The sequence below is a fragment of the Gastrolobium bilobum genome, unplaced genomic scaffold, assembly GCF_033153095.1.
Source record: "Gastrolobium bilobum isolate Gb01-03AN ecotype WA unplaced genomic scaffold, APGP_CSIRO_Gbil_v1 utg32482, whole genome shotgun sequence".
In the NCBI taxonomy this organism is placed as follows: domain Eukaryota; kingdom Viridiplantae; phylum Streptophyta; class Magnoliopsida; order Fabales; family Fabaceae; genus Gastrolobium; species Gastrolobium bilobum.
The window spans coordinates 66,955-81,009 of record NW_026895605.1 but is presented as its reverse complement, the minus strand read 5'-3'; the positions used below and the strand labels follow the sequence as shown (position 1 = coordinate 81,009).

The following is a 14,055-nucleotide window of genomic DNA, read 5'->3' as shown; positions in this document are numbered from 1 at the left end:
CAAGCTTGATTCTTTGTCATCACTTTGTTTCAAGATTCATCTCCTCATAAATCTCTGTTGAAAAGAATATCTTTATGATATCTTTTTTATTTGTAAAGATCTTATTTCTTATTTTATTAGGATTTATGTTAAGTATGGACTAAATCATTAGTATTTCATTCTTTTAAATCAATTCAATATAAAGATTTATTTTAAAGTTGTTCTTGTTCCTTGTTATTTTACAATCTTTTCCACAGAGTGATTTCTGTTTCTTTTGTGATTTTGCATTGATTTCTCTCTCCCTTCGCAACTGGTTAATACTATTACTAGATTCAGTGTTGTTGGACTCAGCACCCTCTCCTACCTTTTTGCAGCCACTCACAGAGAGTCACACCAAAAGTAGAGAAAGTTTTTTCACCTAATTTTCACGCTGAATTCACTTGTATTTTGTTGACATGGGTTCTAAGGATTATTACGAGATACTTAAGGTGAACTTTGATGCCACGGATGAAGAGTTGAAAAAGGCTTATAAAAGTTTGGTCATTAAATGGCATCCGGATAAGAACCCTCAACACCCAATTAGGAAAGAAGAGTTTGAGACCAAGTTCAAGCAGATTAAAGAGGCCTATGAAGTGCTTAGTGATCCCAAGAAGCGAAAGGTCTATGATTTCTACCGTCACTATCGCCTTAACTCTCATAGCTCCATCAAAGAAAATGGTGATGGGGATGCTGGGAATCTGAAGGAAGATGAAGCAGGGGTGGTTGAGAGCAGATTGCAGTGTACCCTTGAGGACCTTTACAAAGGTTGTAGAGTGAAGCTTAAAATCTTAAGAATGGTTCCTGATGTATTTGGGTAATTCTTAACTCTCATACTCTGTTGTTTTGGCTGTTTTCTTTTTTGGCCTTCAATTATTTGGCTTGATCATGCACATTTGTGCAGGCACGAATGCATATACATTTATCTGTTTTCTGTACCCACATGTGAAGAAAGGAAGGTGTAATTTAATTGTTTTAGGGGTTTGCTTAGGCCATCCTTGATGGATGTTGATATATTGATATCAACGTCAACAATATCTTTATCCCAAAATAGTTGGGTTGGTAATATATGAACCCAAATGAAAATATTGAGAGAAAAATTTGAAAAAAATTATGTTTTGTATATAATGTTTTTAGTGTTTTGTTTCAATATTAGATTTATTTACTGTTGAACTTTGCAATTAAACCAGATTTGTATCAACATAAATTTAGGAGCACAATATGTCCACTCTTTTCCCTCTTCATTTCAATTTAATTGGAAATATAAGTTTTTGGTTTCACTAGGAATCCTCTTTTTTGTTTTGGCAGAAGGTTAAAATCCGTAGAAGAAATCTTGCTGATTAATATTGAACCTGGTTGGAGGAATGGCACAGAAATCATTTTTTCTGGGAGAGGCAACCAAAAACCAGGAGCTGCTCCAGGTGATCTAATTTTTGTGTTGGAGGAGAAACCACATGCTTTTTTCAAGAGGGAAGGGAATGACTTGGTAGTGATCCACAAGATATCACTTCTAGATGCTCTCATAGGAAAGACTCTCCACATACCAACGTTGGATGGAAGAGATCTCACAATCCAAGTGACTGATATTGTGAAACCAGGTTATCAGCTGGTGATCCCAAATGAAGGTATGCCAATTCCAAAGGAACCTAGCAGGAAAGGAAACCTCAGAATCAAGTTTGATGTTATATTTCCAACAAGGCTGACTACGCAACAGAAGTATGATCTAAGAAGTATTCTGAGTGATGCTGATAACTAAACAATTATTTTTAGTCTAATGGCTGTAGCTCTCCATTAATCCTCTTTAACATGAAAGATTACACTACAACATCAATAACTATATAACATGTGATTTCACTATTGGATGTGAAATTTGTACATAATACAGATAAACCAAGCTTAGTTGCTACCTTATCTGCAGCATGATGTAGCTTTGGAGACAAGCGTTTATCTGTAGTATACATTTTTACTCTGCTGTTCTTGAAGAATGGAAAAAGAAAAAAAGAAATGAAACGGTGATTATCAGTGCATTGAATGGTTTCTGTTAAATAGAGGTGTCTTGTGTATTGTGATGTGTTTGTCTTGAAATTGATTAATCTCGAGATATTTCCCCTTAAGTCAGTATAACGCCCCGTCTGCCGCCGGTTAATTAACATTCATATGATAGTAAGCGCAACATGCTCAACTTAATTAACGCGGAAGCTAACTGAATAAATTTTCTCTTTTTCCTTATGTATTGCAAACATTTTCACTTCCATGGCCAAAATAAAACGGACAGCATTTCCTATGTATTTTGGACCACTGGGGATAAATCTCATCATGATAATCTTAACCTGATTGACACTTTACTATAATCTAGACATAAACCATATTACCCAGCCATCCATGGCATAGGTTATCCCTTACATAACAGGTCTCAAAATAATATCCATAGAGTTACTTACATGATTACATCAACCAACCAAAAGAGATATAATCAGATAAGTAACCTAGACATATACAGACGTAACTAACGAAATAGGTAAACTATCAACATGACATAAACATCTCCTATGCTCTCAAAATAATGGCATGACATATAGATAATATCCAAAATAAAACCATACCAAATACGTATCAGCATAACAAGCTAAACCTAACTATCAGGTCAGGTAATATCTCTCGTCTGGCTTCTTGTCACGCTATGCCTCAGCACCATCAGCTCCTGTAACTGAAATGTTAATCCCCATATGCAGGATGAGATAATATAATTACCTCAGTAAGCTAGGGACCCTTGGATGGCTCCTCTACCCCTAAGCTCACTTCTGGTATAAACAAAATATAAAAATCCATGGATGCATCAGAATATGTATGACAATGCAGTGTGCAATAATATAATCATACTGGATACTAACACGAGACTTTTCAGTGTGCTTTTTTCTCACTCGCACACTTCCTGGGAAAACTTCTCAGGAGGTCACCCATCCCAGAATTGCTCCAAGTCAAGCACGCTTAACTATGAAGTTCTTCCATTCCGGACTACCGAAAAGAAGATGTAACTTGTTAGTATAGGTAGTACCAATTAATTCTTATAAGCTATCCCAAATTGTGCAGTCTCATACCTGCAAAGTCTTTGGAATCCCTCTCTTTTGGGTGTCGTTTCGATTCATTCATGCATGTAACCCCCCACTGGAAGCCTGTCAGAAGCCGCTCCTTGTCCGTGCCTCTTTGCACCGGCAATCACTGCCCGCCCTCGCCAGTGCTTGGGATGTTACAGAAACACCGTCTTGCAACATATTGTATGAGGAAACATCGTCTCATACTATGCATAAGGAAACACTTTCTTATGCCTCACACAAGGAAACACTGTCTTGTGTGGCACACAAACATACATACATATACATGCAACATATAACAAATTATTTTCAACATACCATATCAAACTATCACCCTCCCTCGCAGTTTAGTGAAACAAACGGGGGATTAATCCCAAGGACCGAAAGCTTACCTGGAATAGCTCTTTTTTCTAGCCTCTTCCAAGTGAAAAGTCCACAAGCCAACAAAATACTCAACAATTGACCAACACACCTATCCATTGTGAAGTTATCACAATTAAACATATATCCATTTCATATAAGTTTCATATCAAACCTTTGTTTGATACTTACCTCAATCTCAAATAAACAAGAGCCTTGCTCAATGTCCATATCTTGCTCTAGTCCATGCTCTTGCTTCATAAGTCCATTTGGTCTCACACTATAACCAATGAATACATTTACGGTATTGTTCATCTCTACAATACTATTCACGTATACGTCACTATTCACATATACGACAATATTCAAAAATACGGTATCTTAAATTTTTCAAATATATTTTCACTGTTAAAATCTCTATCTAAACATTTTTCAGTCTCAATCAAGCTCTAACGTGCTCAATCAAGCTCTAACGTGCTCAATCAAGCTAAACTTTTAAAATGAAAATCTAAATTCAATCTTCCTTAAAACTCAAAGAAAACTAGGATTTCTTAATATAAACTTACTTAGAATGAAGCGAGAAGCTTACTTCAAGTTTCTATGGCCTCAAGCTCCATCAAAACCCTTATTTTCCATGAAATTCGAAATCTTAGAGGAGGAAGAACTCTCTTTACAGTGAATCCCATCCAAGAATATTGGTACCAATGGATTCCTCTCGAAATTTTTTACAAGTTTAACTTTGGAACGGAGTGATTTAGAGGTCCTTAGCTCTCTCTACGAATTTTAGAAGATTTTCCATCAAAATCCCTCTTTTCATGTTTTTCTCCTCTGTGGATTCAATCCATGGAAGAGAAGGGAATAGTAACGTTTTTTAAAACTTTTTAACTTACATAAGGAAAGTGAAATTCAACTAAGTAAAAATTTATCTATCTAGTCATCTCCATTCATTACTAAATTTTACTCAATGGACTAGAATATTTTTCTAGTCATCTTTCTAACTTTACTTTTACTTTTTGGGTAACTTTATTTATCCGTATTTTTACCTCTTAACTATCATTTTAACTCTTTCTTCACCAGACGTGACTTTATTTCTTTTTCTTCTACTTTCTTTATAATTATTCTTCAATATTAAATCCACAACTACATAGGAGGGTTATTATAGTTAGAATCTGTCGTTTATCAAAGTCCAATGTTTTGGTCCGGTCATCTCTCTTTTAGTTTTTGTCTTCCGGTTTATAAAACCTTTTCATCAGCTATTCAAGTGTGATGAGTCTCACATTGGTTGATAATGGGCTAAGTGAAGTCGGAAGGACCCATAAACCAATGTCTTAAGGTTTTGAATTTTGATGTGGTGTCGGACCAACTTAGTATGATTAGCCTAGCTTAACCCATTAATCGTGGTCCCTGCCAAGGACCGCCATCGGGAACCGCATGACAATTTCAAGATTTGTTTTTCTCTTCTTCTTTTTCTTGTAAAAGAGAACTATGTTGATTGGCCAATAATAATATTGTCGAGTTGTTGAAGATTTTGATGAGCAGAGTCAAATAACACTAAAGAATCCAGTAATATTGATAGTTGTTGGTCAATGCCATTTTGTTACATATCGAACTTGTAATGGTAAAGAATGACACCTATTTTTCTCTTGTTTGTGGTGAAAATGATGACACCAACTTATTGCCTTGTGAGTTTTTGGTATTTTCTTGTTCCTTTGTAATGGTCAAGGTAGAATGTGCTGCGAAGCCTTTCAGATTTTATTACTGTGCATGATCACACATTTATTTTCTGTGTTTTTCAATCATCCTTTGTAGCTCATCTTTTCTTACCCCCGTCACTTTATCAGCGACTTTGCCTTTCTTAATGAGTATGAAAGTTGGCAATGCCTGCACCTGGAATGCTTCAGACACTTCCTGTTGCCATTTATACCGTCAATACAAATCAGTTCTCAGTTGGTGGAAATCATTTGTCACTCAAAAACAATAGCATTTATATATATGAGTGTTGCTTTTACAATAACGAGTAAATTAGTTAAAGTGAAGGGGAAAAAGTGACATACCATTAACTCTTCCACATCAATCTTGATGAACTCAACATCTGTGTATTTTGCAGTAAACTCTTGAATAACTGGGTCCATGAGTTTGCAAGGTCCGCACCATGTAGCTGTGAAATCAATCACCATCTATAGCAAAGAAAGACTGTATCAGGAAAACCAATTTTACTAGTGGATAATGATTATAGTTAAAGATAGCTTCAATCATACCAGCTTGTCAGTTTTTTTGTTGGCATTAAAATGAGCATTCCATTTAGCAGTGGAATGGAAGGTAAGGATGTGGGATGGCTCTGAAGATCTATCAACATACACAAAATTAAGTAAGTTGGCTCCCATGTTGGTTCCTTCTTCTGGCCAAGAATGATAAACCAAAATTGATTTTGATGTATGAATAAGCAATGCGTTGCAAGAGTCTTGAGGTTTCTTAATTGGTTCAGATGATGGCAAATTGGCTGGGATATATATAGAGATTAACAAAGTAGAAGGAAACTACCATGTGATTTCTTCTAAAACGAATCAAATTCCTTCAAGTGGCCAGCTATAAAATTTATGAAGAGGAAAAACCAAAATGATAATAAAGAACGGTGTTTATTCCCCCTTGGCACTACATGACGTAAAAGCATGATTTGTATATCAGCAAACATCAGGAAGGCAAGGTGTGGATTGAACTCTTGCAGCATCTGAAGGTTCTGATGAAGCCTCTCTTATGAGCTGTTGCACAATTGGATAGGGAGCATCTACTTTATGATAACGCACGTACGGTCTCAATATAGTGCAGAAATAACTACAAAAATGAGAAACACTGAAACATAATTAAAATATGATAAACTAAAGACACAATGGTCCCGAATCTTTTTAACACCGCAACTTTGCCCAACAAAAGATTCACACACACACAAATAAATAAATAAATATATATATATATATATATATATATATATATATATATATATATATATGGGTTTAGTGAATATCAAGTGACTTGATGTAAATTAGGTCCAGTGCACTATATTCTCCCGCGAGAATATAGTGGACAAAAATTGTTGACTATGTTCTCCCGGAAGAACATCTGCCGAACATCATAGTAATGTTTTTACATTATATTCTCGCGGGAGAATATAGTCAAAATTCACTCACTGGACAGTCTAGTGACTGAATTTTGGATTTTTCGTGTATATATATATATATATATATATATATATATATATATAGGTTTTAATAGCTCTTTGTTGCTGCAGATCAGAAAATTTGTAGCAACACTTACTTCCACCATGATCCGGTTTAGTATCTTGAATTTTTTTTTTTAATTTCAAGATCCGGCTACGTATTTTAATATAAATATATTTGCTGCAAGTTTTTCCATCAGCAGTGATAGCAGAAATGAGGAACTCATATATATATATATATATATATATATATATATATATATTCCTTCTAGCACCAAATTGTGCTACCATTGATAGAACAAAACACCAAATTGTGCTACCATTGATAGAACAAAACGTCACCGTTGATTCCTATTTATATTCATATAGGTGAATAAAATATTGAAGTGATCAATGTTCTGAACTATAACGATTAGACAATACCATTCTAAACAAATTTGCTAAGTTCTCACTTGAACAAATTTGGGTAACATCAATGTCTTCTCTCTTTCGAAAATCACGTGTGAAATATGATTTGTACGTTCAGTCACTTTCGATATATTCTCTTCTTAGATGAGACTCTTGGATCCAATCTTAAATGTCATTCATAACATCAAAGGTTGTACACGAGTTAAAAGTAAGATTGTAAAAAAAAGGCATTTTGGGTGAGGTTCTTGCCTCAGGTGGTTTGCAATTCGATCTAAATGCAATCCAGAAGCTAGAGGATTGGACATGGACAAAGTGATGCAAATCACGACGAGCTAGGAGTTTAGATTTGTGATACGTTTTGAGCTCCATATCGATTGTCAAAGCTTTTCTTTAAAAATCTTTCTTTTAGTTATTAAAGCAATAATCATTAATTTTCATTTTTCTCGTTTTAAGAATTTTAAAAAAAAGTGATAATGATTGCAAAACTGTGTTGACATCTAAGATAAACTTTTTATCACAAATAATAAAAGGGGATTCGATCGGTCATATTGCAAGAGGTGGGGTGGGGTTTTCACATACACAAAATTTTGTGAGACCCGTCACTTTAATAAACAAAAAACAAAAAAAAAAGTTTGCACATTTTTCTATGGATAAGTGGCAGGATTGCTTTTGTTTCCTGCAACATTGTAGTTGCATTTCCCATAATAAAATCATGGGTTTTATAAGAGTTATGTTGTAGGAAAAGTGATTGTGTAATGTTATAGAGATTCGTTTTGCGTGCCTTAATTTTTTATTTATTTTTTTGTTTTAAAAAGTGTGGGCCCCACAAAATATTGTAAGAGTAGGAAAGTTTGTTGTGTTATGTTAAAGGATAGAATGAAAACCCTAAAATCATCATCACAACTTGAATATAATTTTGTTCTTGTTCTGGATGGGCTGGTTAGGCATATTTGGGCTTTTTCATTGGGTCGTGTGTTGAACCGAATCTATTATTTATTTCATATTATTGTTTTTCTCTATCACTATCTATGTTGCATCGATACGCGACACGAGACACGACACATTAATTCTAAAACATATTAAATTTCAACAAGTTAGGACATATTTTGATATTAAATAATATTTTTAATATGTATAATATAATTTATATTTAATACATATAACAGTTCATAATAAGTCATATAACCAATCAAATATTTAAATTCCATAACATAAATATAAAAGCAATTTTTTTTTCATAACTTGTTAATTTTTCATATCAAATTCCACAATAAAAAATATTTAATTTATAAATTAATTTTTTATGTTTAGTTAAAAAGATAAAATAAAATAAAATTTGGATTAAAAAAAATGTTGGAAAATATTAACCACATGTCGAATGCGTGTCGAAAAACGTATCAAAGTGTTGACCACGTGTTAAAAAAAATTGATCGTTTATCATAATGTGTTGGTGTGCAAAAGTGTCCGACACACATTTTTTCTAGAAAATATGCGTGTCTATTCTTATATCACTATCACATTCACATTGATCTATTTGACCATTCAAGGGAAACATTACTCTTCGTACTCTTTAGAAGTTTAAGACTCAAATCTATGCTCGTGATCACCAATAGAGTTGTTGTTCAAGTATTAATTAAATATTACGTTATTTCACTTAAAAGTTTAAGATGGACAATATACTTTTAAGATGGACAATATATATATATATGGGTGTAAATGGGTCAGGCTGGCCCAGCCCAGCCTACGGCCCGGCCTATATTGAGCCCAGCCCAGGCCCGGCCTTTCAGAAAAGTAGAGTAGGCTTAGGCTTATAAAAAAAAAAATTTAATAAATAGGCCATAGGCCAATTTTGTCAAGCCCGGCCTACAGCCTGCTTGTAGGCTGACCTATTTAATTTATTAAAATAAAATAATAAAATAATATTTATTTTATGTGGCAAAGACACAAAGTACCAAATATCAATATCTCTTACTTTTTGTGCTATTTTATTTTATGAAAAGAAAACTTGTCTAATGTCTCCAAATTTTACATGTTGTTGCAGCTTAATACCATGGAGCAATGGGTAGCTTGCTGGATTATGATGTTACTGATGAAGATCTTTCAATAATACTCTTCTTTCCCTTGTCTTGATGGTGGTTTAAAGATTTTTAGATGAATGACATTCTCTTGTAGACTTTATTTCAACAGCCAGTAATTGTATTTTTCTTATTTTTCCCATTTCTTTGACTCTATTCCTCTATGATATACATTCTAGAGCTGAGGTATTATGTTGACTCTTTCTTGTTTGTCATTTTTTCTTATGAGAAGTACTAGTGCATGCATGAATGGAACTTTCTTTGCTCTATACAATTATTTTTTTTGCTTAGTATATATAGTGGGAGGCCTACAAGGCCTGTAGGCCATGTCAGGCTTTCTCATTTTTGAAAATGGGTCGGGCTTGGCCTACAAATAAAGCCTTTAATAGGCCAGTAGACCAGATAAGCTGAATTTTTTTTTACGTAGGCTTGGGCCAGGATGGCCAAAGCCCAGCCCAGCCCAGCCCATTTACACCCCTATATATATATATATATATATATATATATATATATAACCAGTGGCGTAGCCACGTTGTCCATAGATGGGGCCTGGGCCCCTACTGATTTAAAAAAAATTATTATTATATATAATTTTATAATTAATTATTATTTGGCCCCTTCTAAAGTTAAAATTTGGCCCCATATATGCTCTCTCTCAGCTAATAGCCTAATACATTCTGAGTGAAGTTGGAAACCCTAACAGTATCTTCGTATTTGATTGCTGTTCTCTCAAAGTTAGAAACCCCAATGATATTTGCTCTTAAATTGGTGCTTTTTAATTTTGAAATTTTTCTAGTTTTCCCTGTGATTGATTTTATTTTGTGAAGATATGCTTGTTAGAGTGGAGTGGCTTTGAGTGTTTTGGTCTTTCATGTTTCCTTAAATATTTGAATCGTCTTTATGACTTTATACACTCTCTTGATAAATTATGAAATTATGCAACACCTCGATGGCTTTTTTCATAGCGACAAAGCCTATTGCATTTTATGTCGTTGCTCTTTAAAACAAAAATGTTATTTTCCTTTTTTTTTCTCACAATAACTATTTGGGAAAAATGTTTATGCTATTAAATGACATAACTTATATCCTTTCACTCTCATAAAGAGGTGAGACCCACACCTTTATTTTTTTTGTCAACTCTCTCTCCTCCTTTATCTATCTCTTTTTCTCTTTTAAAATGACACAACTTTATATCTTTTAAAATGACACACACTTTACCCTAACTATTTTATAACTAATTAGGAAATTGCAAGCAATTACTTAATACTTATACATGCAGTTGTATAAATTAATTCATGATAGCTTAGTGACTTACAACACCTTTATTTTAATATCAAGGAAAAGTAAAAAATGTGAATTCTAAAGATATATGCAACTTGGTATTGGTTTATGATTCTCAAAGACCAGTGTAGGGATCCCTCGTATAAGAAATAAATAAATAATAACTTTCATCTCAAAGACCATTGCTTATTATGCTGTGGGAAAAGTGTGATTCTTTTGTTTGGAATGCTTGCCGGAAAGGTTAGTGTTTTTTATATGTTTGTTTTGATATATAATAATTGGCTTTTATTTATTTGGATTTTCAATGTTATGTGACATTATTTAGTAAATAATTTAGATAAATATGCTAGAATTCATGGTAAATTTTTTTCCTAATAGATTTGTGTAATTACGATAAATGTTTTGATAATTTAATGTGTTAAATTTTTTAACCCCAGCTAAATGACATCTTGGCTCCGCCACTGTATATAACCGTTTCAATCATGTTCAAGTTGCAATGTATAATAATTTGAAAATAATTTAGAGGAGAAGTCATTAGAAATAGTTTAATCAAACCACCAAGGACGTGGACAAATAGACATTGAGTTATTCGAACTTAATAAGGAATCTCTACTTCAAATATCATTATGGAAGTAAATAACATTGTTTTTCCTTTTGGTTACACACAAATACTTTGCACGCCAAAAGCATATGACACCAACATGTTAACGTGGTATGACACGAGATAGATATTGAATAAATTCTCCTTATTCCCGTTCCCTTATAATGGTCGATAGCCTTGGCCACTATTGCAAGATCACACACTCAGTTTTGATGCTTCTCAATCAGCTTTTGCAGTTCTTCCTTTCTTGCTCCCACCACCTTGTCAACAACTTTTCCTTTCTTCATCAATATGAATGTTGGCATTGCCTGCACCTGGAATTCTTGAGTGACCCCCTGTTTACAATTAAAGTTTTGTACCAAATCAGTCCCTGATATGATCCACTGACTTTGAGTATTTATGGAATACAGAACAAAAAATGTAATTAAATGCATGTACAATGTCTCTTACATTAAGAGACATATGAGTAATTGTGAAGGGAAATAAATGAGTAATATACCATTAACTCATCCACATCAATCTTGATGAACTCAACTTCTGTGTATTTTGCTGCAAACTCTTGGATAATTGGGTCCATGTATTTGCAAGGTCCACACCATGTAGCCGTGAAATCGATCACCATCTTTAGCCAAAAAAAAGAAAAAAGAAAAAGAAAAAGGACAATCTTATGAGAGCTAAAAAAGAAAAAGAAAAGTGAAGGACTAATGATTATAAGTGCAAATAGCATACCAACTTGTTAGTTTCTTTGGAGGCATTAAGGTGAGCCTTCCATTTAGTAGTGGAATGGAAGGTGAGAATGTGAGATGACAGTGATGATGTATGAGCATACTCCATGTTGGATAAGTTGGCTCCCATCTTGCTTCTTTCTTTTGGGGACTGAGAAACCAAAATTTATCCCTACACTTTGAAGAGGTTTTGCTTCTAACTTGTTTGGATGAAAGCATTCTGCGGGAAAGCCTCATTTATAGTTGAGGTAAGAAAATATTAAATCATTGCTTTTAAAAACGTATAAGATTCTTTCTAACTGACATGCTATAGTAAGCAATCGAATAAACACTTAAATACTAAATTAGGCGGAGGTCAGATATCAGAGCACAAGAATACAGGCTTTATCAATCCATTACAGAGAATTAAATTAAGTGGTTTTCATAAATTAATGAAGTGTGTATATATATATACATGATATTTATTAAACATTTACAAACAATCAAACATGATGGCATAATCAAATTCAAACTCAGAACTATGCCATACTTCAGTACTCTCTATTAGTGAAAAAAATCCAAATGAATTGGATTTTGAAATGTGAACTGATCCAAACCGTACAAAAAAAAAACATAAGAAAAGTATTATCTCCTACTCAAACAATAAATAGGAGAGAAAAAAAAGTTGGAGGTGAGAGAAAAATATTCTTGTGAGACCCATTTGAAAAATGTGAGTGTAAGAGATAATATTTCTCTTAAGCAACATAAGGAAAATATTACCCAAAAAAAAAAACTACATTTTTTAAATTGATTCAGAAACTGAATCGTTTTATTTTAATCCGTGTTATTAAAATCGGACCGACCCGGGAACCGATAAACCGATCATATAACCGGTCCGGTTGAAGCAACGGACCGGCCATGCATCAGAACCGGTGCGACCCGGTCCGACCCAGTCGGTTTTCATAAAAACCGATGACCCGGTTGGTTACCCAGCCCGGTCTCAAAAAAAATAATAATGGACATATTTGAATATTTTTTTTCTTATTGACTTACATAAGTTATGTACCTACAACACTAATATTATCTCAATTATGTACTATGCAGAAAATTTTGAATTAATTTATAGTTAGCGATATCGTTTTCTGAATCTAAAGCCCCGTATCACGATCATTATATTTTTGTTTGATCTTTTATTGGATAATATTATGTGATTTATTATTTTTTATATTAAAATATTTGAAATTTTTATCATTTTTTTAGATATTTGAGTATGTTTATAATTTTTTAATATAAATTATAAAATTGCATATAATTACCGGGTCATGCGGTTGAACCAGTGACCCACTGGTTGAACCAATGACCCAGTACCTCAACTGGATTAATGATCAGACCGATTTTAATAATATTAATTTTAATTGGTTCAAAAATTAAACTATTTTTTCAAAATCAGTTCAGTTCAAGAACCAACTCACTTTACTAATTCAGTCTGGGCTAAAAACCGAATTGAATCAAGCCATATTTAATTTTGTGTCAGACCGAATAGAATTGTATCATATTTTTTCTAACCAATTTAAGAATCAAACTATTTTCTCTAAACCGATTCACTTTTTAATATCGGTTCATTTCGCATGATTTAGATGCGTATAAAATTTGGTGCAAAATGAGGTTCTGTGTTTTATGTGACGGTAAAGCTGTATAATCATAAATCTTCTCGTAAGTTAGACAATGAAATTCACCAAAAAGAAAAAGTAAGACGATGTAATCTGGCCCACAAAAAAAAATGGAAGCCCTTATTACCGAAAAGAACAATGTGTAGTTTAAAGAAAAAAAGGAAAGATAATACATTAGGGGAAAATGAATCGAATAAACTTTTTTCTTCCCCAAAATGAATTGAACTCGTGGACCTGTTCTCAAGTCCAATTCGAATGAGCTGTTACGCAAGTTTAATTGCGGCTTGCCCATAACCACAGGGTATCATCTTCTTTATGACAACGGTCTAAGTTCAACACTGAAGAGAAATTTGAGAAAAGAAAAGAACTAAAAAAAAAAAAAGCTGTGGATAGTGGACATAGACTTTCTTGTGTTTATGATGTTATATATTTACATCTCCCTAATTGCACCAATCTTTGATTTATATTCTGATTCTCCTATGCACAACCTAAAACCATTTACAGAAATAAAGGCCACTGTATATGATATGTTTCTGTATGCTTATTATATATAGGCAGTTATTAATTTGTTAGCCCCTGATCAGTTTTTCTAATTACTAGAAGAAATTAAAAAACAGAGAAGAATGTGTAAATAA

The 14,055-nt window shown here is 33.3% G+C and overlaps 3 protein-coding genes across 3 annotated transcripts; 1 reads left to right on the top strand and 2 right to left on the bottom strand.

Annotated features, from left to right (window-relative positions):
* Positions 1-434: 434 nt before the first annotated feature.
* Positions 435-1,771, top strand: LOC133284067 (uncharacterized). The gene is made up of 2 exons (XM_061481033.1): positions 435-832; positions 1,324-1,771. The coding sequence occupies exons 1-2, from the start codon at positions 435-437 to the stop codon at positions 1,769-1,771; spliced, it is 846 nt and encodes a 281-aa protein (XP_061337017.1).
* A 3,250-nt stretch (positions 1,772-5,021) lies between these two features.
* On the bottom strand, positions 5,022-5,996 carry LOC133284053 (thioredoxin H2-like). The gene is made up of 3 exons (XM_061481008.1): positions 5,726-5,996; positions 5,522-5,644; positions 5,022-5,375 (listed from the first exon to the last, which is right to left on the bottom strand). Exons 1-3 carry the CDS (start codon positions 5,849-5,851, stop codon positions 5,244-5,246), a joined length of 381 nt encoding a protein of 126 aa, XP_061336992.1. The 5' UTR covers positions 5,852-5,996; the 3' UTR covers positions 5,022-5,243.
* Positions 5,997-11,249: 5,253 nt separating this feature from the next.
* On the bottom strand, positions 11,250-11,901 carry LOC133284061 (thioredoxin H2-like). The gene is made up of 3 exons (XM_061481021.1): positions 11,776-11,901; positions 11,546-11,668; positions 11,250-11,381 (listed from the first exon to the last, which is right to left on the bottom strand). Exons 1-3 carry the CDS (start codon positions 11,899-11,901, stop codon positions 11,250-11,252), a joined length of 381 nt encoding a protein of 126 aa, XP_061337005.1.
* Positions 11,902-14,055: the final 2,154 nt, after the last annotated feature.

Bases quoted from the DNA above. Each gene is read 5' to 3' on its own strand.
- LOC133284053 (XM_061481008.1), bottom strand. From the start codon at position 5,851: ATGGGAGCCAACTTACTTAATTTTGTGTATGTTGATAGATCTTCAGAG. The intron at 5,645-5,725 runs GTATGATTGAAG...TCTTTGCTATAG, and splicing joins ACAAAAAAACTGACAAGCTG to ATGGTGATTGATTTCACAGC. The intron at 5,376-5,521 runs GTATGTCACTTT...AAATGGCAACAG, and splicing joins TTGATGTGGAAGAGTTAATG to GAAGTGTCTGAAGCATTCCA.
- LOC133284061 (XM_061481021.1), bottom strand. From the start codon at position 11,901: ATGGGAGCCAACTTATCCAACATGGAGTATGCTCATACATCATCACTG. The intron at 11,669-11,775 runs GTATGCTATTTG...TTTTGGCTAAAG, and splicing joins CCAAAGAAACTAACAAGTTG to ATGGTGATCGATTTCACGGC. The intron at 11,382-11,545 runs GTATATTACTCA...AATTGTAAACAG, and splicing joins TTGATGTGGATGAGTTAATG to GGGGTCACTCAAGAATTCCA.
- LOC133284067 (XM_061481033.1), top strand. From the start codon at position 435: ATGGGTTCTAAGGATTATTACGAGATACTTAAGGTGAACTTTGATGCC. The intron at 833-1,323 runs GTAATTCTTAAC...TTGTTTTGGCAG, and splicing joins ATGGTTCCTGATGTATTTGG to AAGGTTAAAATCCGTAGAAG.